Raw genomic sequence first — 22,132 nt, 5'->3', positions numbered from 1 at the left:
ATTGTTGCTCATACATTGCTGTTTTGTGTGAATCTCTTGTGAGATCTTTGAGGAGCTTTCCTTTACACAAAACTTAGGGTTTTCATGGTAGAGATGATTTCAACATCTTGAAGATCATTACTGTTGCAACCATTGGAACTTAAAAGAAAAGCAAACGGGGAGCTTGTAGCTGATTGAGGAATTCAAGAAAGAAGTAGTCCATGGATTCGGAGCCTGCGCGTGGTCGTGTCAGGAAGTTCTACTGGTGGGTAGCATTAGGAAGTCGAGCGGGGAGCTTGTAGTCCTTTTGTACGAACTTCAATTCTTTCATAGTGAATTCAAGTTAGCCTTGAGGATCGGTGGGTCAAATCCTCCCAAGGTTTTTACCGTGTGGTTTCCTGGGTGATCATATCTTGTGTTATTTATTTTTCGCTGCTTTATATTCTTGATATGATTGTTTGGATTGTTTTAACCTAGAATTGCTTAATTTGACTAAGTAACAACTTGGCTAATTAATCTAGGCTACGCAATCTGGTTGTTTAAGGGGTCTTAAACCGTTCAGATTTGATAATCAAGCTTAAAACTAGGATTGTTTCATAAATAAACAAGTATAAATAAGTTTTCTCCAAAGCACTTATTTGCTCATTTACAACCTAAATAGTAAAAGCTTTATTCTTTCACATTGCTTTTTTGATGTGGTTATTTCACATCTACTTTTATGTGTTAAAATGTGGACATTCTCATATAAATTGTAGGTAAATGTGTGAAGTAATAAATGTATTCCGGTGTGAAATGATATTTTTCCAATAATAAATACTTTAGGGGTGTGTGTAGACAGTGTAGTTCCTATCCTATCCCACACATATTAAGTGAGTTTGGAAAATTACTAAGCCAATCCCACAGGGTGATTTTATTTATGGTTATAGTTAATATTAAACTATAACACTATCATACCTTAAATTATTTTTCATCATGCACATGAATGGTTATCATGGTAGAATAATTATATTGAATTACTAGTATTTTGATATGTAATAATTATAGGGGACAGGCGACGCACCATGATGGAAAATTAAAGCACAAAATTATTGCCTTAGTAAATTACCATAAACTTTTATCATGCAGATAATAGAAGGTATTAAAAAAAAAAAATTTATATTGGTCACGCATGCCCATCATATGTTTTATGCTGTGAAACAGGTTAATGTTATTCTCTTTTTTCTTTATCAAATTTTTTTTAGAAGGTATTAAAAATTTTGGAATAAATGAATTCCATTAAAAATATAATTTTAAGTATACTAAACAGACTAAACATGCTAACCTCATATTTACATGTGCGCCAATTTTACATATTTTAATTTAACAAAAAAATGTTAGCAATAAACAAAAATGTCCCTATCATCAAAAGAGTTGAGAATTTATGGTGGTGATCGTTGGTGGACCTTTCTACTACATGTAGGAAACTTGTATTTTGTCATATATTTTTGGGAATTTTTTGTATTAAAAAGTACTCAAAATTTGTCACCTGTGAGTTGTGACAAATAAAACCTAGATTTTTTAATTTTATCATTTTAATCCATAGACTTTATAAATCATTACTATTTAAACACTTTATATATGTCAAAAACCGCTAGTGAAAACCCTATGTTTGGTGTTCAATGCTTCAAATTCATTATCTTAAATATCATTTCACTCTTTTTTAACATGTTTAAAACTTTTATCTTTTTACCGGTTTTGTCCTTTTTTTCTATATATATTTTTTATTTGTGTTACGTAGTCTAAGTCTTTCCCAATTGCAGAGTCTCTTTTTCTAATGTGGAGAAGAAGACAACCACCCACAACAAAATGGTGTCATTTGAATGTAACTTATGTAAATTTGGGGGTTAATTTATATTAATAGTGTAAACTTAATTGATTGACACTTCCTAGTATTTTTAATGAAAACATCTAACTTTCAATATTCAAGTACCCCATTTCTAATTATATATATTAAAGTAACAAAAATCTTTTGGCAGTCCAAAAGTGGGTGAAAAAAAAGAAGAGAAGAAGATTTGAATGTGGTAGAAATGGATTGGTTCCTTTGGGTTTCCTCCATATTTTCCACTAATATGTATAAATTGGTGATTGATATTAAAAAGTGTTAGTTTGGTATAAAATAACATATTCTATTGATGTATTCCGTTTTGAAAATAAGTTGAACAAAAAATATAGTAATGACTAAGAATTTTAATTTTTATTATTTATTATTTGGAGAATATATTTTGATTTTTGAGTAAGAGTTTGGCCATTCTGTTTTAGACTTCTAGTATGAAATAAACTTGAATCAAACAGGCAATGAGGATAAAAGTAAAACAGTGAATAACCATTTTTTGTGAATAACCCCTTTTTTTTTTATAGAAAAAAAAAAGTTTTTCAATTACCATAAGTTTTTTTTTTTGGAATAAAATTACCATAAGTACCACTAACACGTGTAGTCCATAAATATAAATATAATAAAGTTTTTCAATTTCCAAATAAATGTCAACCTAAGCTACACTGGCGGAAAAATGACCCGCCTAACCAGAAACACAAAGTAAAACTTAAATCTTAAAAAATCAGCTCAGCAATGAGCAAGCAATCAGCCCCTCAAAATTTCAAAATTTAAAACACCAAAACTTGTCCAAAATGAAAAAAAAGCCCACCCAAAATGAAATCCAAAACCCAAAACCCTCTTAAAAAAAAAAAAAAAAACACAAAAAACTCAAACCGAGAAAAGAAAAACTTTTACACTGACAGAGAGAGAGAGAGAGAGAGAAGCGCCAACTCTTTTCTTTTGAAATAAACTCAAATGGCGCTTTCAGATTCTCTTTCTCTCTCTCTCTCTCTCTCTCTCTCTCTCTACAAAGCTCAAACTACAAAACCCTCTCCTCCTCTCACTCTCCAAATCCCTCTCCGTCCTCTCTTTCTCTCTCTCTCAAAACCCAAAAGGCTAAGTGGGTTTGTGAGAGCTACTGTATATAACCACTGCCATGGCGGAGCAAGGGAAGAGCGTGCGCATGACGCGCTTGGCGAAGAAGAGGGCCGCCATGGCCGAAGAGGAAAGGCCTGCCAAGAAGAGAGTGGTGTTGGGCGAGATTACAAACTCGTCAAACGTCGTCGTAAATGCTGGTGGTTCTGAAGAGCCGCCACAGAAACAGCCCAAGAGTAAAACCAAGGCCAAGGGTGTCAAGAAGGCATCGACGACCGCTACAAAGCTCGAGGAGACAAAGGACAAAGAAGATGAGGACAAGTCCGATGATCCCCAGATGTGCGGGCCTTATGTTTCTGAGATTTACGACTACCTTCACAACATGGAGGTAAGGAAGGTCCACCATTGCTTTTTCGATTGGTTTTTTTCAGTTGGGCCATGTTGTTTTGTACTCATTTGGTTCTTTTATCAATTGGGTGTTCGTCGATTTTAAGAGAAACAAATGTTTGCAATCTGTGTTATTAGAGAACATTTTAGAATTTTGAGATTGAAATGCCATTATCTATTAAGGATTTTTGTGAGTGACCATGATTAATCTATTAAGGATTGATAGCTGATACTAAAATTTTGATACTAAGGTTTGGTTGTTATTGTATAGATATTGGGCAATCTAATTTGGTAATAAGTTACTCAAATTGGTTATGTTGATTGGGGTTTTGGTGGGTTTGGGATTTTTGATAAATGGGGGCTAAATGTTGTGGTGGGTAATTGAATGTTCAGGTGGATCCAAAAAGAAGACCTTTGCCTGATTACATTGAGAGGGTTCAGAAGGATGTCAATTCTAATATGAGGGGTATACTAGTGGATTGGTTGGTTGAGGTTGCAGAAGAGTACAAGCTGGTTTCAGATACTTTGTACCTCACCATTTCTTATGTTGATAGATACCTGTCTTTGAACTCTCTCAATAGGCATAAGCTTCAGCTACTGGGTGTTTCAGCAATGCTTGTTGCCTCGTAAGCTTCCTTGAAATTGCTGCTACTCTTTGTGATTTGAGATTTGAGATATGAGATTGTTTGTTAAAAAATGATGGCATTTTCCCACTTACTAAGCATGGTTATTTGTTGTGACATGTAGAAAGTATGAAGAGATTAGTCCTCCGCATGTGGAAGAGTTCTGTTACATAACAGATAATACTTATACTAAGGAAGAGGTACTTTGTTTTTTTCTAATGGTTTTATGTTTTTGCATCTTTTCCAAATGAGGCCTAGGTTATTGTTGTGCTCTTTTGAGATTAGTTTTGTGGTGATTGTAAAGGTGGTGAAAATGGAGGCTGACATACTTAAGTCACTGAGTTTTGAAGTGGGCAATCCTACGATAAAGACATTTCTAAGGCAAGGATATTATCAACATGCTATATTGTTTTTTCTTTTTCATTGATGATCTACGGAAAAGCACAGGACATTGGACTGATTGTTGTTCCTTTTTTCCATTTTGGTTTGCAGACGATTCAATAAAGTTGCTCAAGAGAGTTACAAAGTAAGCCGAATCCTCTCTTTATCAGTCTTAAACTGATGAGCAAAAACGGTAATTTATGTTGTTGACTAACTATATTCTTGTGTCTTCTGCAGACTCCCAATCTTCAGTTGGAGTTCCTTGGTTACTACCTTGCGGAGCTAAGTTTGTTAGATTACCATTGTGTAAAATTTTTGCCTTCTATGGTTGCTGCATCTGTTATGTTTGTGGCAAGATTTATGATCCGGCCAAAGATGCATCCTTGGGTAAGAGTTGATGTCAGAGGCTCATTTATTGTGTTAAATTTATTGTATGGATGGTACTTATTAAGTAAATGCATTTTTCAGTGTTCAGTCCTGCAAATGTACTCTGGATATAAGCCTGCTGATTTAAAGGAATGTGTTCCTATTATACATGACTTGTATCTGAGTAGAAGAGGTGGCACTTTTCAAGCTGTAAGAGGGAAATACAAGCAGCACAAGGTATGTGTTGTAATGTACTTATAAGTTGTAATTGGTCACCCCCAAAAGGGGAAAAAAAATAGAAGATGCTATAATAAGTTTGACTTGTATATTAACATTACAGAAAATGTAAAATCTGATTAAAGTCATTGTTTTTCTCTTAACAGTTCAAATGTGTGGCAACCATGCCTTCACCTCCAGAAATACCAGCTTCTTATTTTGAAGATGTTAGAGAATGACAGACATTGTCAATTAGGACACGGCTGGTTGAGAAGACCTGGACAGTGAGAAGGAAATGAGTGTTCTAACTTGTAATTGAAAATTATTGAATTTTTGTTGCCTAGGCTAGTCATGATTGTCAGAAGGCTCTGGGAAGTGAATGGTTAAGAACTGCAGTGATATCATTTTTGTGTACTGCAGTGGTCTTATTCTTGGTGATTTCCATTTGGTGTAAGAATTCATTGGTAACACAGTCCTACAACATTTGTTGGTTTTCCTTATCTTTTTGGGGCAGATTGTAAATTTACTAGCGTTGATCATTTTGACAAATGATTTTTCCTACGTTTTTTAATTAATATCTAATTGAGAAAGCATTGGATGCATATGTGATCTTCCTGTACACAAGACAATGATAATATTTTGTTTGAATTATGAACAGCCAATCTCTATAATAATCAGTGACTGCAGTACCTCCAATCTCTTTAATATATATTTATCATTTTGATACTTCATGTGCATTGAATTTAACGTTTACTATTACCGATATCCAAGCAAAATTTCCGGGTGTTTTCTATACTCTTAATTATTTACTTTTTTACAATTGTTGCACTAGCTTTATTTGAGTTTGGCAATCCAATAAGGCAATAATGATTTGATTGCAATCTAATTGTAATTGAATTTATTGTAAAATTAATTATTTCTTTTAAGTATTGCAATTGTTTGATTATTGTTTTCTAATCAAAGCTTAAATAATTATAGAGAATAAAAACAAATAGAATTGAATAGATTGAACGGGACTAAATGGGATCGAATAAGATGGAAATGGATTGAAGTGAATTGACTGGAACAAATAGAAGCAATGTGGACGGAAAAGGATGGAAGGAGAAATAATGGACCAAATAAAACCAAAATGGACCGAATGGCCTGTATAGGAAAGTGGATTAAAGTGGACAAAATGGACCGAATAGGACCAATGTGGACTGAATAGGGCCATTGTGGACTAAATGGACCGAATTCGACTGAAGCAAACCGAATAAGACCAATATGGACTGAATTAGATCGAATTGGACTGAATAAGACCGAATGGGCCGGATTGGACTGAATATAACTTTAGTGGATAGAATGGACTAAATAGGACCATATTTAATTGAAGAGGACAAAATGAACTAAATAAAACTTTTGAATATTTATCATTTTCACTGCATTTTTAGGGTTTTTTTTTTTTTTTTAAAATAAATTTCTAATGTCTATTTTTAATATTTTTTTTCTTTGTATTTTTTAACTCAAAACTAAAGAGTTTAGCATGGTTTTAAAAATTGGTACAGTGAAAGAACCGAAAAAGGGATTGGTTACCAGTTTTCTGGTTGGACTGAGGTTTGACCAATGGTCGAACTAATGACGTCATAAATAATTTAATTAATAATTATAAAATTATTAATTATAAAATAAATAAATAATTTTATACCTGGTCATTTTAACTAAAAAATTAAATAATAGTAAAACATTAAACTTTTAGCTTACCAACTTTTAGACACCACTCAACACAATTCAACCAAAAAAAAAAAAAAAAAAAAAAAAAAAACATATACAAGCACCCACAATTCACAAGCCCACTATAAAATATTTTAGTTATTTTTTAACCTTTCAAATAACAAAAAGTAAGTGTACCAATGGGTAGTAATATCATTACCCACTTGATATTTTTTCCCCTCCACACATTTTACAAATCAATATCCCAACTATCACACATTTTGAAATCTATACAACCACACGTTTGGTTCAAGTTTCAACAATACTTCTTTACATTTTCCCATCTCACTTTTTGCTCTCTCTCTCTCTCTCTCTCTCTCTCTTGCGGGCGTATGTGCACGTGCAAGAGGCAAGAGTAGCAAAAAAAAGCCTCAACTAAAATAGACAGATCATTACAAATCTGCTTATCTTTAGGCTTCTTTGGTTCTACCTCAACACAAATATAATAAATCTATTTTTTTTTTCCTTTTTTTTTTGAGCAAAAGGTAAGTAAAGTAAATTTGATGTTTTTGGGTCATTGTGGGTGTCTTAGGCTTCACCACTTTATACTTGAGAGAGTATTTTTAAAATCAAAACCTCTCTTCTTAAATTTGAAACAAGATCACTTTAATAAATTTTTTTTTTTGGGGTTAAAAAACACAACAGTTAAAGTATTTATTAAGAAGTGTTAAAACTAGTTTAACTACACCGGTTTTCGGTTATGCTGATTGAACCGGCAGTTTGTACTGTTTGTCTAATTTTTCTTTCATTTCCTGTTTTAACTAATAATCGGACAGGATTTTGGTTCAGTTCCTGATTGAATCGGCTAGTCCAGTTTGATTTTTAAAACCATGGAGTTTAGCCCAAATATAATAAAATTTCATACTTTTCAACCCAAAAATGAAGGGAAAAAACGAAAAGAATTTTTGAGCTAAACTTGAAAAGAAAACCTATAAAAAGAATCAATTTAAGGTCTAATTAGTCTAAAATAGATTGAAGGGGGACCAAAATAGACCAATTGGACCAAAATAGACCTAATTGGATTGAATAGAAATTGTTTATTTTTCAGGGAGAACAAATTATCTTCAAAAAAATTTATAGAAAAAAATTATACATTATATTACAATAAAAAATAATTATTTATTCCAATGCAACTAGTAATATCTAAAAGTCAAAGTATAACTTTTATTATTACTACATTTTTTGTTAAGTTACATTAGTATAGTATTTTATGCCATTATGGTCTACTTTGATCCATTTGGTCTATTTTGGTCCATTCGGTCCACTTTGGTTCATTTGTTCTATTTAGTCCACTTCAGTATACTTTTGGTCCATGCGATCCAATTTAGTTCACTTTGGTTCATTTGTTCCACTTGGGCCCATTAAGTCCATTTTGGGAGCCTTATTTTGATTCTTTTTGTAGGTTGCTCTTTAATTTTGGGCTAAAAATTCACAAAATTGTTTTTCCAAATCTATAGAAATAGAAAAGAATTTGTAATAAGAGTAAGTCTTCATTTTTTTTCTTAATATTTGGGTTGGAAAGTATGAAATTTTATTCTATTTAGGTCAAACTCTTTAGTTTTGGGCTAAAAAATACAAATAAAATATGTATGTTAACCACATGAACATAGCATTCTAGTGCATTGTGTGGAATTGCGACTAGTGATTGGAATAATGGATCCATCAAGTATGATACAAAATCATTGCCTTCAACTCCTTTCATTGTTGCAATAGGTTGTTTCTGGTAGATCAAGCTCTTAAGCAAAGGAAAAATGGGGCATGAGATATCTAGAGAAGAAGTGATGATAACAAAAACACAATCAAGTGGCAAGCTATGATCTGATCTCCAAATTCCAAAGAGAGTAAAGAAGAGACACCCTAGCTTCTAGGAACTGAAAGTAGGGGGTGTTTGGTATACCATTTTAAACAACAATTTTCAGTTTTTAAACAACATTACATGTATTTCTATATACTTTTTCATTCACACGTATTTTCATGCATGTTTTCAAATAACAAAACACATGTTTTTAAGTGCATGTAGCAAACACCCCCTAAAAATCTTAGACACAAGTCAACTATTTGGTCCAAGAGCCCTTGGCATTGTCACCAATACAAGGTCCGCTATCATATTCTCCCCATGAAGAGGGTAAACTCTTTTGCTATGATTTCAGCTTTGCAATGTATATAATGAAGTAATATACTGTTTTGTAAATAGCAGGAATACTAGTGGTTTATGGTTCTGCCTTTTTTTCTCTCCAAATTACTAGTAAATTACACGAGCATTCTGTTAAGATCTAACGTTTAGAGTGGATAATATACCCCTGCTTCTGCAATTCACAACATACTATGTGACCTAAAGCCTCCATCTACATCAGAAATCTGGAACAAATGTGATCCATTGTATATATCACAAATGACCCTGTACAGAATAAAAAAAGAAAATTTCCTCCATTTTAAGGTCATCTATCACAGTGTTTATAGATGGATGGGAAGACTAATTTAGCCTAAAAAATTAAGAAGAAATATGCCAGTTTTACATTCGGAAATCCAAAACACAAACTATGTTGTTAGCAAAACAAGCAGCAACCTTATCACCTTCTTTGTTCCAACAAACTTCAAAAATCCCACCATTTCCAGTTAATGTTTTCACAATCTTTCCTTCCTTCACAGACCATATGTGCAGGCATTTATCCATAGATCCACTGGCCAAATACTCACCATTAGGGCTGAATGCAACAGAGTACACAGGATCCCTGTTGCAACAGAAAACCATTTTTCAATACAAATTTGAATAAAACTACTGCCATTATATTGTCAATTTCTAGAAACTGAGGAAATCAAAAGCTCCTCTTGGTATACTCTTCAAATGCTCTATTGGAAGAATTCAGATTTCAAAGGAGAAAAGAAAGGAATTCGGATAACCATAACCATCCATGCTATGCTGAAAGATGAAAAAGCACCACAATACATGCATGTGCATCTGGGCCAATAATGAAATGGATAGCGATAGCATTTGATGCTGCAGTCCATGTTTTAAGTGATAGAAGCTGCATCATATCTCTAGTTCTATCTAATTAATGGGGACTTCATGAGGTTCCTACAGAATTTCTTCTAAAATGATGTGATGTGATCTTGCTGCTTGAAGTACTTGACTAATGCATGAAATGCGATGTTATGTGATATACTACAGATTTAAGCTTGATACCTGTGACCATTGAAGCTGGAAATAAGTCTTCCTAGTTCCACATCCCAAAGCTTTATTGTTGAGTCAAAGGAAGCGCTGATCAATAAGGAGAAAAGAGGTTACAGGTATAAAAAGAAGATGTAGAGAAAATTACTTGTTGCCCCCCAGGCACAGAGCCTGCACTCATAACATGAGTGGTTAGGAGGCTCTTTCATTGCATAAACAACGAAAGAATATTGTTTAAAAGTAACAATATCATTTATCTATACAAACCCAAGGTTGGAACATGAGAGTATTCTCAAAGAACTCAACAAAAAGAAACTGGGGTAACTATAAAATGCAATCTATTCTAAAGGGAATATCCATATAGTGTATTTGCCAAATGATCTTCAGACAAGAAAAGCAAGAAGTATCTTCTTAGCATTGGAACGTGACACGGCTTACACATAGTATAAAACTATAACTATAATGCAATTTTAGAGATAATATGCCTCTTAACATGACCCTTTTCTGATGAGGCAATAACTGGCTTAATTAGGGTGGAAGAGAAAATGGTTTTTGAACTTTGAACACCTAATGCTCATTAAAAAGGGAAGGGAAAGTTCTATATATCAAATCCAAGATAAATTCAGGAAGCATACGATATGTATGAATCTTTTAAGCAAAATTCAGAAACACAATAAAGATGTAGAAACCTATAAAGATATGACATCAATAGCTGAGTACTAGTTCACATCATAATTTAATTGTGATCTGATATTATATTTTGCATGTAGTGTATTTTTCCACTTCATACACTATGATCTCTATTCTCTACTACTCACCTGCTAGATAGGCATAGAAGTGCACAAAACTCCCACATTTGTGGGGTCTACAAGAGGTGATTGGTAGGCAGCCTTAACCCAAATTCCTGGCTTTAAAGTGACACGTGTTTAATGGTTTATTGAGCTATGAAGTCCATAGACAAATTACTTTCCAGGAACAAAAATAACAAAAACTCACAACCGGGCCAACAATCAACCTAAGAATGACTATGGACATTGGGACACTTTGGTACGGCGTCAGTCAGCCAGTAACTGTCTGATTGAAGAGATAACTTGTCCAACATCACCCTGCCTGGTGACAATATCAAAGATCCACCACCATGGCAGATCAAGGAGGGCCAGAACAATGCAAGGGCCTACATTCTTTAACTGGATGTTATAGTCAGTTCAAGATGGCCTATATCTATAGGCCTAGCGCACTTGAAAAAAAAAAAATATGGTTACATTCATGTGTCTATTATTCTTGTGTCAGCCTGCTTTTATTTGCTAATTTTGCTTGACCATTTGCAAAAAAGAAATAGGAAACTAAATGCTACAAAAAGCGACACAATGGGAGGAAAATAAGGCAATAATATTCTTGCGATGCTTAGTAATGACATGTATTTATTATTTTCTCTGGTGTGAGAGAGGTTTCTTTGGTTTGAGAAGACTGGACGGATTTTTTTTTTTTGGGGGGGGGGGGGGGGGGGGGAGATTTCATTATACATCTTAAAGAGTACATGCATTTTAGTAATTAATGGGATGGGATGGTGGGCCAACAGGGATGCATACTGCCCCAAATTTATGTAACTTAGGTCCTGTTTGAACGAATAGATAGGACAAGTACCTACTTAAATCCAACACATTGCCTTACTTAGATGTGAGATAAGAGCACATGTACCTTGCCAGCAATAACTGCTGATTTGGATTGTTTGTACCCTGTCCAGTGGGACTCCATCGGATAGTATATATCTCCTACAAAAAAATCAATTCATCACAAACAAAAGTCTAGGATCCAAATGTCAGAAAAGAGTGTAAAGGAAGAAAGGGAAATAAAATGGCGGAAAATCTGTACCTTAACATGTTCCTTCAAATCGTGCAGATACTTGTCCTGCTTCATACTCCATATCTGTCAAAAGCTTGTAGTAGTTGTCAATATAGTCCAGAAAAAGATTAAAAGACAATTTAAGAAACCCCATTAAACAGAATTTTTCAATACTATAAAGGGCACTGGAAGAGTATAAAAGTATGCCGGGCCAAAACTAAATTGAAATTTTAAGAAGAGTTGGGGAATACATGGAATGGAGGGCTATGATATGAGTGAAAACATTTAATAAAGGTTATGACATGAGCAAACAATACCTCCTCTCTGTTGCAAGGCATGAAATGCAAAGAAGAATCCTAACAGGTGTAAAGGCCTATATGTAACACCTAAAGGACATGGTTAATAATCATAGGGATCACCTTTGCAGTGTAATCATCAGAGCACGAAGCCAACAGCATACCAGTTGGATCCCATTTGATAGCATTAACTTCACCCTGAAATGGATAAACAACAAAACAGTTGATTTAAAATCATTGTGTTCAATTTCTTAACAGTTTCACTGTCACTAAGCTTTTTATTTTATTTTATTTTTATTATTTTTTATAGCCACTATCACTGAGTCTATTTTTCTTTAAACATTTTCTAGGGATTATACTTACAAGAGCAGGAAGTTGATTAGAAGGTAGTCGTGAGACAAAAACCCTGAACAAAATGATAATATAATCCAGAAAAGAAGACACCTTGCAAAGTTTTCTTTATTCATATTTTAGCTAGGCAGGCTTCAAACTCAGCAACTGCCCTACCCCACACCTTCAACACCAGAGCCAATTGCCATTGGCATCCAAATGGTAGTAACAAGGAAGGAGAAGATATCAAAGAAGGTAAGAAATGGAGGTCAGAGCTTTTTCCCAACTTCCACCATGGCATCCAACCTGAGGCACCTAATTGGTGATCATCACCTATGCAATTTGATAGTATTTTTACTGATTGATGGTATCCAGATGTAGCAATAGATAACCTATCAAGAACCTATTATAAAATGGAACAATAGAGAAGCATTCTTATATACTAATTCCTAAAATGAACATAGCCTGAAATTTAGGTGGTCACAATACTAGGAGTTCAGAACCAAATAAGTTTCTAATTCTGTCATCTCCTGAGCAATTTTAAAAACTAGTGACAAGCTCATATGAGCACATGCTGCTGACAGTTAAACAGTGCTCACAAATTGATTTCCTGCTCATCAAACTAGTGACAGAGAGATACCATACGAGCACAAATTTGATCGAGCATTGCTCATTAATTTTCCTTAAGTAACAGATATGTTGGATGAATGCACAAATATAAATGCTAAATAGTTTATCGTGAGTTTAGTTTAAGAATTAATATGGTAACTAAACAAACAGACACAAGAACTTTGACAATTTATCACGAGTTGACAGATGACTAGGAAAAACCTGATGCCCCGAGAAAGTTTTCATTGGTCGATTCTCTCCAACCTTGCAAACATGTATCATACTATCAGTTGAGCATGTTGCAAACGAAACGTTGTTTCGCCAATCAACATCAAGAGTTGGAGCTGAAAAAATAATTTAGCTTCATTATCATTTTAAGAACCAGCCAAAAAACAAAAAGAAAGAAGAGAAGAACATCCTACATTGATATTCCATATGCCATCAGAAATTATCAAAACAAAAGGGTAAAGTGGTACCTGAATGAAATTCAAATTGTTGTCTCCATTCCCCAGTCTTTATGTCCCACACAATTGCACTTTTATCCACACTGCCACTAAGAAGGAAATCACCCTTCTTGTTCCATTTCAATGAAAATATTGGACCTTTATGTTTGTTTAATGTACTCCTCAACTCCCCTAGCAAGGACCCATAATTTGTTAATACAAAAGCTGATGATATTGCAAAATAAGAAAGTACCCATGTATTTTTCTGGCTTGATTTAAGCACTGACAGAGTTCAAAGAAAACATGTAACAATATTTCAAACTGAACCAACTCACCATCTTTACTCCATATTCTTGCTTGACCATCATAAGAACCTGTTGCAAGTAATGTCCCATCTCCCTATATGATGGAAAGGGCACTAGTGAGAATAAATACACACAGACGAACACGTCTTGGAGCTAAAAAGGCATGGTGATGTGAAAAGCGTGAGGATGATTTTATTTTCGTTTAGTTTAGTGCTGTCTTAGAACTCAATTGAAATTTCATTGGTCAAAAGAATTTTATTTTAGATTTTATTGGTTAATTAGGTCACAACAATAATAACCAAGCCTTTATTCCAAAATTTTGAGATCGGCAATGGATCCTCAACAGATTAGTCAAGGTCGACCACATATTATTAGTATTTTATTTATTCTCCTAGAGTTAGAGGTATTTTTGTAATTCAATAATTGAGATTTCTCAAGTCAATTATAATTAGGATTTAGTTCTAGTATTCTAATGCTTAACTCCTGTGGAGACAAGCTTACAATGGATAAAATTTCAGTTGGAACTTTTTCTAATGGCTTGGTGCTGATTCCTAGGTTATTATTAATTTTTTTGTTCTTCAAAATTCGTGTTGCATTCGTTTTTTGGTTATGTCCTGTGTTGGTTTTGGTATCGGAGCATGTTGTCTTACATTACATGTGGCCGACCATAACTAGTCCATGTTAGTTTTGTGTTGCATCCATGTTGTTTTACATTACGAGTCTAGTGAGGTTCCATAGTGACTCTAAGGGTACGTTTGGTAGACTGTAATAGATACTATAATGTAATAGATATTCCTATAGCATAACTATTCGGTTGTTTGGTTATGTTTTTATTACAATGAATAGTTATTCCTTATAGATAGCTATTCTTTATAATGAGGAATAATTATTCCTTATCAAAAATACTGAATATCTATTCCTTTACCTTATGTACTAACTTTTTAAAGAAATTTCTTAAAAAGTCATTAGTTGCCACATCTTCAAAAGAAAAGGAAATAAATTTTCTTTGTTGTTAATTATTAGCTCTATTTTGAACACCCTTAAAATAAGTGTATTTTAAGAAATTTGACTTAAAAATGATTTAATTACTCATTTTTTTTATACTCTACTAAATTGTAAATGTATATTCAGAATTCTATTCTTAAATGGTCACCAAACTAATGAATAATAATACTTATTACATTCCAACTTGATGTATTCTTTGTAATACTTATTCCTATTCCCATGTAATAATCATTACAGTGTACTAAACGTGCCATAAATTTTGGTACTAAGGCTGCATTGCTATTGAAAAATACTATCTAACTTGGATATATCCAATAAGCTCTAACTGAAATGGGACTTCTTTCTTAAAAATAGATTCGGGGGAGGGGGTGAGTCATGGATTCAAAATCCTCTAGATATGCATATAACTTACCAATTAAAAATTTATCTTGAATGTAAACTTGAATAACATGAAGGAAGCACGTCAACCATAATCATAACACAGACACTCACATTCCAATCAAGTGTTGTGACATCCTTGCTTTTCTCATTGGTTCTTCCTTTGAAATGCTTCAACACTGCAACATTTAAAGGTCCATCCTGCACACTAGAGATACTAGGTCCATCCACAATGGTCCAAATTCTGGCAGTTGAATCTCCAGACCTATATATTGGAAAATTATAAAATAATTTGAGCACATAATGGTTAGGTGTGAAGAGAGAGAGAGAGTGAGAGCTCCTAAGTTGTTGGCACTTTTTATTTTATATACTTATAGAGGCAAAATAATTGTTCCAACCACTTGAATAAATAATAATGATGATGTGGAACAGCACGGTTCCATTATAGTCATAATTCAGATGCTGCTCATGTGCATGTTATAGCTCCATATTTTCTAAAACAGATCAGAGAAAAGACAATGAAGGCATCATCTCTAAATATTAAAAATTACCAGAGACAACAACAAGCTTGGTAAGATCCTATCCAATTACAAATCCTTCACCATATCAATGAAGTGGAAGCCTCATCTCACTACTAGGACATATCACAAGTTCACAACTTATATTCTTGTCATCTGTATCAGTTTAGTTAATTAACTTAATCAAAAAGCATTGACAAGCAGCTTTTGATGTGAGTTAAAAACTTTGCCATGCAAACAAATGTGTGTGTGCAAACACAAATAGAAGCAAAGCCAAAAATTATTTAGGGTGGAGGATATAAACATATTTTCAAAAGATATGAATTTTTTTAAAAATATAATAAGTTAATAAAACAATAATTTTTTCTCAAATATCATTTTCAAAATAAATAAACAATGCTTTATATTTTTACTAATGAGTTTAAATATTTGGAAGCCTAATAGAGTATGTTGAAAAGTTCTTTTCTTTTCTTTTTTGTTAGGATAAGTGAAATGTCACAAAGTTAGTTTAACTCAGATAGGACATTATGATCTAATTAATATTTTCAGCCAAGCAATTAATTTAACTATAAAATTACCACATAATCCATATTTGAAGAAATTAATTCCACTTTGTCCTATCAAAAACACATTATTTTAATCTATTAAAAATTATGCGACGTAAATCCTAAACCACAAAACAACCCCCATGTATATAAAAGCCAAGTAATTGACTCAATTGAAGCACATATCTTAACCAAAGAATTTAATTGATTACATAGTTTTATTAATTCAGAAAATTTTGAAAAAGAACGTTAGAGAACTCTTCAATTAATTATACGAGTATCATTTAATGAGATGAAGGGGAAAAAAAAAAAAAATCTTAACTGGACACCTTTATTTAGTAGGTGCAATCAGATTTATACCCAAAACTTTTTCATAAGTTTTGAACTTACCCCAAAGAACCTTTAAAAAAAAAAAACTTTCTGTGGGGCCAATTGCCCTACTCAATGTATCTGGCTCCACCCTTTATACCCATACACAATTTATGGTGCAAAAGATTTATAATATATTATTACCATTTCAGCAAATAAAAAATTATTGTTTAGATTAAAAGATAAGAATTTTGAACTGGAAGTGAAGACCTCAAGAATAAAGACAAAGAAGAGCCACATGGTGCAGTGCAATTCAGCCAACTATATAGCTCCACTTTTTAATTGATATAAGGAAACTGAATCCTACTGAACTAATATAAAAACTTTAGTCAAACTAGTATCAGAAAAAGAAATACAACAAAAAACATAAAAACTACTATAGTTAGCTATCAGCTGAGTAAGCTTATGCATCTTGCTTGCTAAAGAATTTGCTCATTTGTGCTTCGCAAGCTTCAGACAAACCTTTACCCAATAATTAGAGATAAGTGGAAACTGAGGTTTTAAATAGCTAAGAAATATTTTAATGAAAATTTCCTTCAAAGGTTAATTTGAGCAGCCCATATACAAAACCTAAATTATTCCAATGTGAAACTCGCATATACAAGAAGTAGGGTGTAAAAAAAAAGACTAGTAAAAGGAGAAATATTTGTAAGTGTAGACAGGAAAGAAGAATGAGAAAAGCAACTGTGAACAAAAATTGAGATATACTCTGGACACATTGATGAAATACTTCTTATCAGAAGCATCTCTTTTAAAGACATTAGACTCACCCAGATGCAAGCAGCGAACCAGATGGACTCCATGCACAAGCAAAAACCTGTTGGCAATTAAGGAACAAGTTCAGAACATAAAAGGCAGCCAGTTAAAAATGGGAAACTAATGAATGACACAGGGATATGTCCAAACCTCAGAGGTGTGACCTTCGAGAATTTTTACATCAGAACTAGGAATTTCACAAGGCAAGGATGTTGAGCTTGTTGAGATGTCCATTGGTTCTGGCCCTATGTAGCATATACAAAAACATATTAAATGCTCACATGTGAGAAACAGTATTCAATTAGCCATCTTAACAGAACGGAAGATGGTCATGCGTGTTTGAGTGTGCTGGAGAAAGACAGTGATCTCAGAATCATACTAGTAATGCTATTCCACCACATGAAAAATGAGGTGTGATGCAAGACCTATTGCAGACCATAAAACAGCTATAAGTATGCAAAAGCCAAACATCATCCACCTATGTTTGCATGATGTTCATGCCTTCTACTATATGGCATACAATGATATTGTTGCATGACACATTGCATGGATTTAAGCCCCTCGTAGAACCATCAGAGCATATCTTCATCTGACGCAAAATTAAAAATAAATAAAGAAAGCAAGAAAATAGAAAAGGTTAGTTATATTTGAAGCACATGCAGGCTGTCAATTAATGGTTAGGGCTACATGGCATACACTTAAGTCCACTTTCATCAGCACTGAAGTCCTAGTCAAACTCTGACAAAGCTGGTTAGGATCGCCAATATGGGGCTGCTTGACGTAGGAAAAATTGGGGAATTTGTCTACATGTAGTTGTGGTGGGTTAAGGTTTTGGAGGCTTCATGAATTCTGGGTTTAGAACTTTTTTAGAGAAGGGTTAGGGTTCAAGAGAGAAAATTTGATTTATGGTTGAAAAGAGAAGAAAGAAAAGAAACAGAAGAGATTTGATTTACTTCGTGTCAAGTTATTTTTATTGTAATTGTAATGGCATATATGCTTTTTAAATGATGGCCATATAAGGATAAGACACAATTTCATAAATAAATCAGCAAGAGAAATGGAATGTGTCAATCACCTCCTGCAATTCCATTTTCTTCATGTTCCATTATGACCTTATCTTCACACTTTTCTTTATCGATGTGATCCTGATGGGGCTTTTCCTTATCTTTACCCTTTTCTCGCTCCCTATCCTTCTCTATCTTCTCTTTATCCTGTTCTTGTTCTTTTTCTCTCCCTTTTTTCTCCTTCTCTCTTTCTTGCACATTTTCTCGTTCAATTTCGTGATTGGACTCATTATGTTTCCCGTTTTCTTCAAGCCTATCCTTTTGTAGATTTTCCTTTTTAGCTTTTATAATTTTCTGTAGCTCATATGGATCCTTTGTAATAAGATCTAAAGGTTGTAGAAATGAGAAATCATCATCCATATCAGCATCTGTCTGGAGACCTAACAGAGACTTAAATCAGCAGAAAGTTCTGGAGTGTACATATTACAAGTTAAAAGGGATATGAAATGAAGACAATATAAATAATCATGCTTACACTACTCAAATTTGCATCCAGCTCAAGATATTGAATTCCTTTTTGGACAAATGTAACAAGGGCACCTGGTGGAACTAAGTTACCATCAAATGTGCTTTTATTGATCCCTGCCTCATATCCAAAAGCAAAAGCTGAATGTGTAAAACCTGGAGGAGATTATACAGAAATTAATGAAACAACTAAAAGAATGTAAGAAAGCATCATATATGGTATATATTTTATTTAAATGGAAAAGTTTCTAAACGTATGTTCAGCAGTAAATTTATTTTCTGCCTCATGGCATCTCATCAAGGATGAGAATTTGCCAATTTATATGATATCAATTTAGCGATCACAAAGGAAGATGATTGGGCAAGCAATGATTTGTAGAGAGACCTCAAGCACCAATTTAAACCCAAATCTGTTGTTTGAATATATATATATTTTTTTGACAAAAGTTGTAGAATGTTTGAATATTTTAAATTGGCTATTCATTTATATTTGGGCCAAATCCATCACTAATATAAAACCCAAAATCAGTTAACTCAATTTCAAGTCGTGTCAAAGTGTTGATTACAAATCTTCATAGTGCTTTGATGGCTTCACAATCAGCTCTCTCCTTTTGAATAAAGGTCTCCCTCTCCCTCTCTCTGTCACTGGCCGAAACCATAGGGCCCATTTGGTATATGTGTTTAAACAACAGTTTTTAGTGTTTTTGAAAATACGTGTGGGTGAAAAAATGTGTAAAAATACATGTAATGTTATTTAAAAACTGAAAACATGTATTTAAATATATGTACCAAATGGGCCCATAGTCACTCCAACATATCTACTCAAAGAAGATGAGGAGGTCACTCTTGTCAGCTATACCACCTAATTGCAGTCCAAGATGGTGACCAATTGAAGACCATCAAGGTCCATGAAGGTTTCTACTATGAGCTCTACAAATGACATTGGTCAAATTCTAGGTCCAAAAGCGTCTTCATTTTCGTCAATGATTTTATGTGTTAGTGCTTTGGCTACTTGAATTCACACATCTACACTACAGGTGATGATTGCCCTTTTTTTTTTTGGGTGTGTGTGAGCGTGTGTCAATATTAGTTTCAAAATTGGGATTTTGGGTTTTCATTGTTGAAAGTGTTTCTTATATGCAAGTTTTAGGGTTTGTTGGTTTTTAAGTGTGGGTCTCTTGGTCAGGTTTTAGGGATTCAGTTCATAAGTATTGATAATTGGATTTTGATTTTATTAGTTGGAAGTTGGCTGTGATAATTTGGGTTTGTGCATGTTGGCTTTTTTAATATATATTTGTTGCTTTAGTCTTGTATTGGCAGCACATATAGAGTTATGATCAGTGTAGTCAAAGGGCAAAGGCAACCTTAAGGCCCATTGTCCTAGTGTATTGCCTGAAGTGTGAAGTGCCAAAAAGGTGCTTGCCCTAGTGAAGCAAGCTGTTGAACTCTAATTACAGTTATTCTACATAAAATGAACTCAAATTGTATGTATCTAATACTTATTAGGCATGGTTTGAATTTTCCAAACTGGCAAGAGGTTCTATTAATTAATTAATCTAAGAAGAGAATTTACAATAATCTTGTATAAAAAATTTCAATGGAACAACTATCAAAGCTAAAAGATTATATGATTGAATTTTAAAAAAAATAATTCTAAATTTATGTGAAAGAGCGGTGGGATAGAGAAAGGAGCAGGAGAAAGAGTATAGAACTACCTTTTTTTGCCAAATTACAAAACTTTTTTTTTTCTTTTTCTTTTTCTTTCCTTTGGAACTTCATTTAGGCTCTTGCCTCAAAAACTGTACAATCTATTTAAAGTGCTCCGGCACTCGCTTAGGCTCTAAAAGGCAAGTGCCTCACTAAAGTCATGTTGCCTCAAGGCTTTAAAGGTGCCTCAGCTCACCCTAACATCTAGGTGAGCACCTGACTTGCCTTTGACTACACTAGTTCTGATTATGAGTATAAGATGGAAAAGATGCGATTTGCTATATGGTTTTGAAAGATTGAAACAATGAATTGTTTTATATCAATTTTGTCAATGTATGTTCTATTATGGATCTAATGACGCATATAGTATAGAGGAGTTCGAGGAAAAACAAGATTAAATACAAAAGAGATTCAAGAATTCTGGTCTAACTTTGATGTATGACCTTCTTGGCAGCTTTCATATGTTACTTTAGCTTTTATTGAGTCTTATTATTAAGTTTTTTAGGTTAGAAAGGTTCTGGTTCAGTTTTAATTAAGTTTTATAAGAATAAGGGCAATTTACCCTAAATTTTCTGGAATGGGCTGTCATTGGCTATACCAAAGGCCCATAAGTTTATTTGTTCTTTGAGTCCTTCCCTATTTGGTTTATGAGTTAAGTACTTTTTCTTTCTTATTAGTAATCCTAGTCTTTTTAGGAATAATTTCTTTAATGCTTCTAGGAAATGATTTCACTATACTACTATAGCCTATATAAGGGCTTTAATGTAGTCAACAACGTTCATAGCGAGATTAATTAATAAATTTAGCAGCTTCTTTTAAAGCTTTGAGAGTGTGATTACTCATAGAAAGCTAAACGTGATTGCCTAGTAATTTTCTTTCTTCATTTCTCGTTCTTTTCACTGTTTTATTACCAACAACCATCAAACATATTCAAAACCCAATCTTTTCATTACCAAAACCCCTAAACATCAAACCCCATTAAAAAGCACTTCAAGATTGTTAGATCGGTGGCAAGTAATTAAACTTACCATTTTCTAATAGCTGAAAGCTTTTGGGACAACCGGTAATTTATCATGGTATCATGAAAGATAATATAAGATGGGGCCTTTGTTGTTGTTGTTGTTTTTTCTTATTTTTCAGATTACAAAGTTGTAGAATCTCATAACATTCTCTGCTACTGTGGTTTGTTGTTGTACATTTTGAGTTTCAAATACTTGAATAAATGTATTATCCAAACAAGGAAATTCAAAATCCATAGATTTAAAATCTATGAATTTGGATTAAGGATTACCAAACGCAACCTAGGTAGGTGTATTTACTAATCAATGTTTCTATTTACCACAAAACATAGTACAAAATCAAACAAAAATTACATACCATAATAATTGGATATGTCATATGCCCTAGTTTTCAAAAAGTAAACAAAAAAACAAAACATCGTAGTAAAAAAGAGATCTTGTGTAATTAAAAAAAAAAAAAAAAAAAAAAAAAAAAAAGAAGAGAGAGATGTTAGGTTAAAAAAACCTGATTCGTGGAGGTAACGAAAAACGAGGTAGTTTAACTCGGTGGAAGTGATGGAGATCATGGTGGTGAAGCGAAGAGAAGAGCTGGGAAGTGAGCTTTGAGGTTAGTTACTTTCTAAGTTTAACGGAAAAACGAAAATAATAAGAAAAGAAACTCTGA

The 22,132-nt window shown here is 33.4% G+C and overlaps 2 protein-coding genes across 4 annotated transcripts; one reads left to right on the top strand and one right to left on the bottom strand.

Moving 5' to 3' along the window:
• The first annotated feature begins 2,825 nt into the window (after positions 1-2,825).
• Positions 2,826-5,501, top strand: LOC112025658 (putative cyclin-A3-1). The gene is made up of 8 exons (XM_024058332.2): positions 2,826-3,314; positions 3,707-3,939; positions 4,061-4,136; positions 4,241-4,317; positions 4,429-4,462; positions 4,555-4,704; positions 4,786-4,920; positions 5,067-5,501. Exons 1-8 carry the CDS (start codon positions 2,988-2,990, stop codon positions 5,136-5,138), a joined length of 1,104 nt encoding a protein of 367 aa, XP_023914100.1. The 5' UTR covers positions 2,826-2,987; the 3' UTR covers positions 5,139-5,501.
• Positions 5,502-9,007: 3,506 nt separating this feature from the next.
• On the bottom strand, positions 9,008-22,132 carry LOC112025662 (WD40 repeat-containing protein HOS15). Of its 3 annotated transcripts, none has more exons than XM_024058337.2 (14): positions 21,974-22,132; positions 18,753-18,898; positions 18,289-18,649; positions 17,364-17,458; positions 17,228-17,274; positions 15,140-15,290; positions 13,673-13,736; positions 13,371-13,529; positions 13,117-13,238; positions 12,079-12,153; positions 11,690-11,743; positions 11,516-11,589; positions 9,833-9,907; positions 9,008-9,380 (listed from the first exon to the last, which is right to left on the bottom strand). In XM_024058337.2, the coding sequence occupies exons 1-14, from the start codon at positions 22,032-22,034 to the stop codon at positions 9,161-9,163; spliced, it is 1,704 nt and encodes a 567-aa protein (XP_023914105.1). In that variant the 5' UTR covers positions 22,035-22,132; the 3' UTR covers positions 9,008-9,160. The 3 variants fall into 3 exon arrangements, with proteins under 3 accessions (XP_023914105.1, XP_065623212.1, XP_065623214.1); XM_065767140.1 differs by having other exon boundaries at positions 17,364-17,452; XM_065767142.1 differs by lacking the exon at positions 21,974-22,132 and having other exon boundaries at positions 18,289-18,657; positions 18,753-18,867.

The sequence above is a fragment of the Quercus suber genome, unplaced genomic scaffold (genome assembly GCF_002906115.3).
Source record: "Quercus suber isolate HL8 unplaced genomic scaffold, Cork oak 2.0 scaffold_25, whole genome shotgun sequence".
Taxonomy (NCBI): Eukaryota; Viridiplantae; Streptophyta; class Magnoliopsida; order Fagales; family Fagaceae; genus Quercus; species Quercus suber.
This window is presented reverse-complemented; position numbering and strand designations above follow the sequence as displayed.

Bases quoted from the DNA above. Each gene is read 5' to 3' on its own strand.
- LOC112025658 (XM_024058332.2), top strand. From the start codon at position 2,988: ATGGCGGAGCAAGGGAAGAGCGTGCGCATGACGCGCTTGGCGAAGAAG. The intron at 4,318-4,428 runs GCAAGGATATTA...TTTGGTTTGCAG, and splicing joins ACGATAAAGACATTTCTAAG to ACGATTCAATAAAGTTGCTC. The intron at 4,463-4,554 runs GTAAGCCGAATC...TGTCTTCTGCAG, and splicing joins TTGCTCAAGAGAGTTACAAA to ACTCCCAATCTTCAGTTGGA.
- LOC112025662 (XM_024058337.2), bottom strand. From the start codon at position 22,034: ATGATCTCCATCACTTCCACCGAGTTAAACTACCTCGTTTTTCGTTAC. The intron at 17,459-18,288 runs GTGATTGACACA...TATGCTACATAG, and splicing joins AGAAAATGGAATTGCAGGAG to GGCCAGAACCAATGGACATC. The intron at 12,154-13,116 runs GTTTTTCCTAGT...TATCCATTTCAG, and splicing joins AAACTTTCTCGGGGCATCAG to GGTGAAGTTAATGCTATCAA.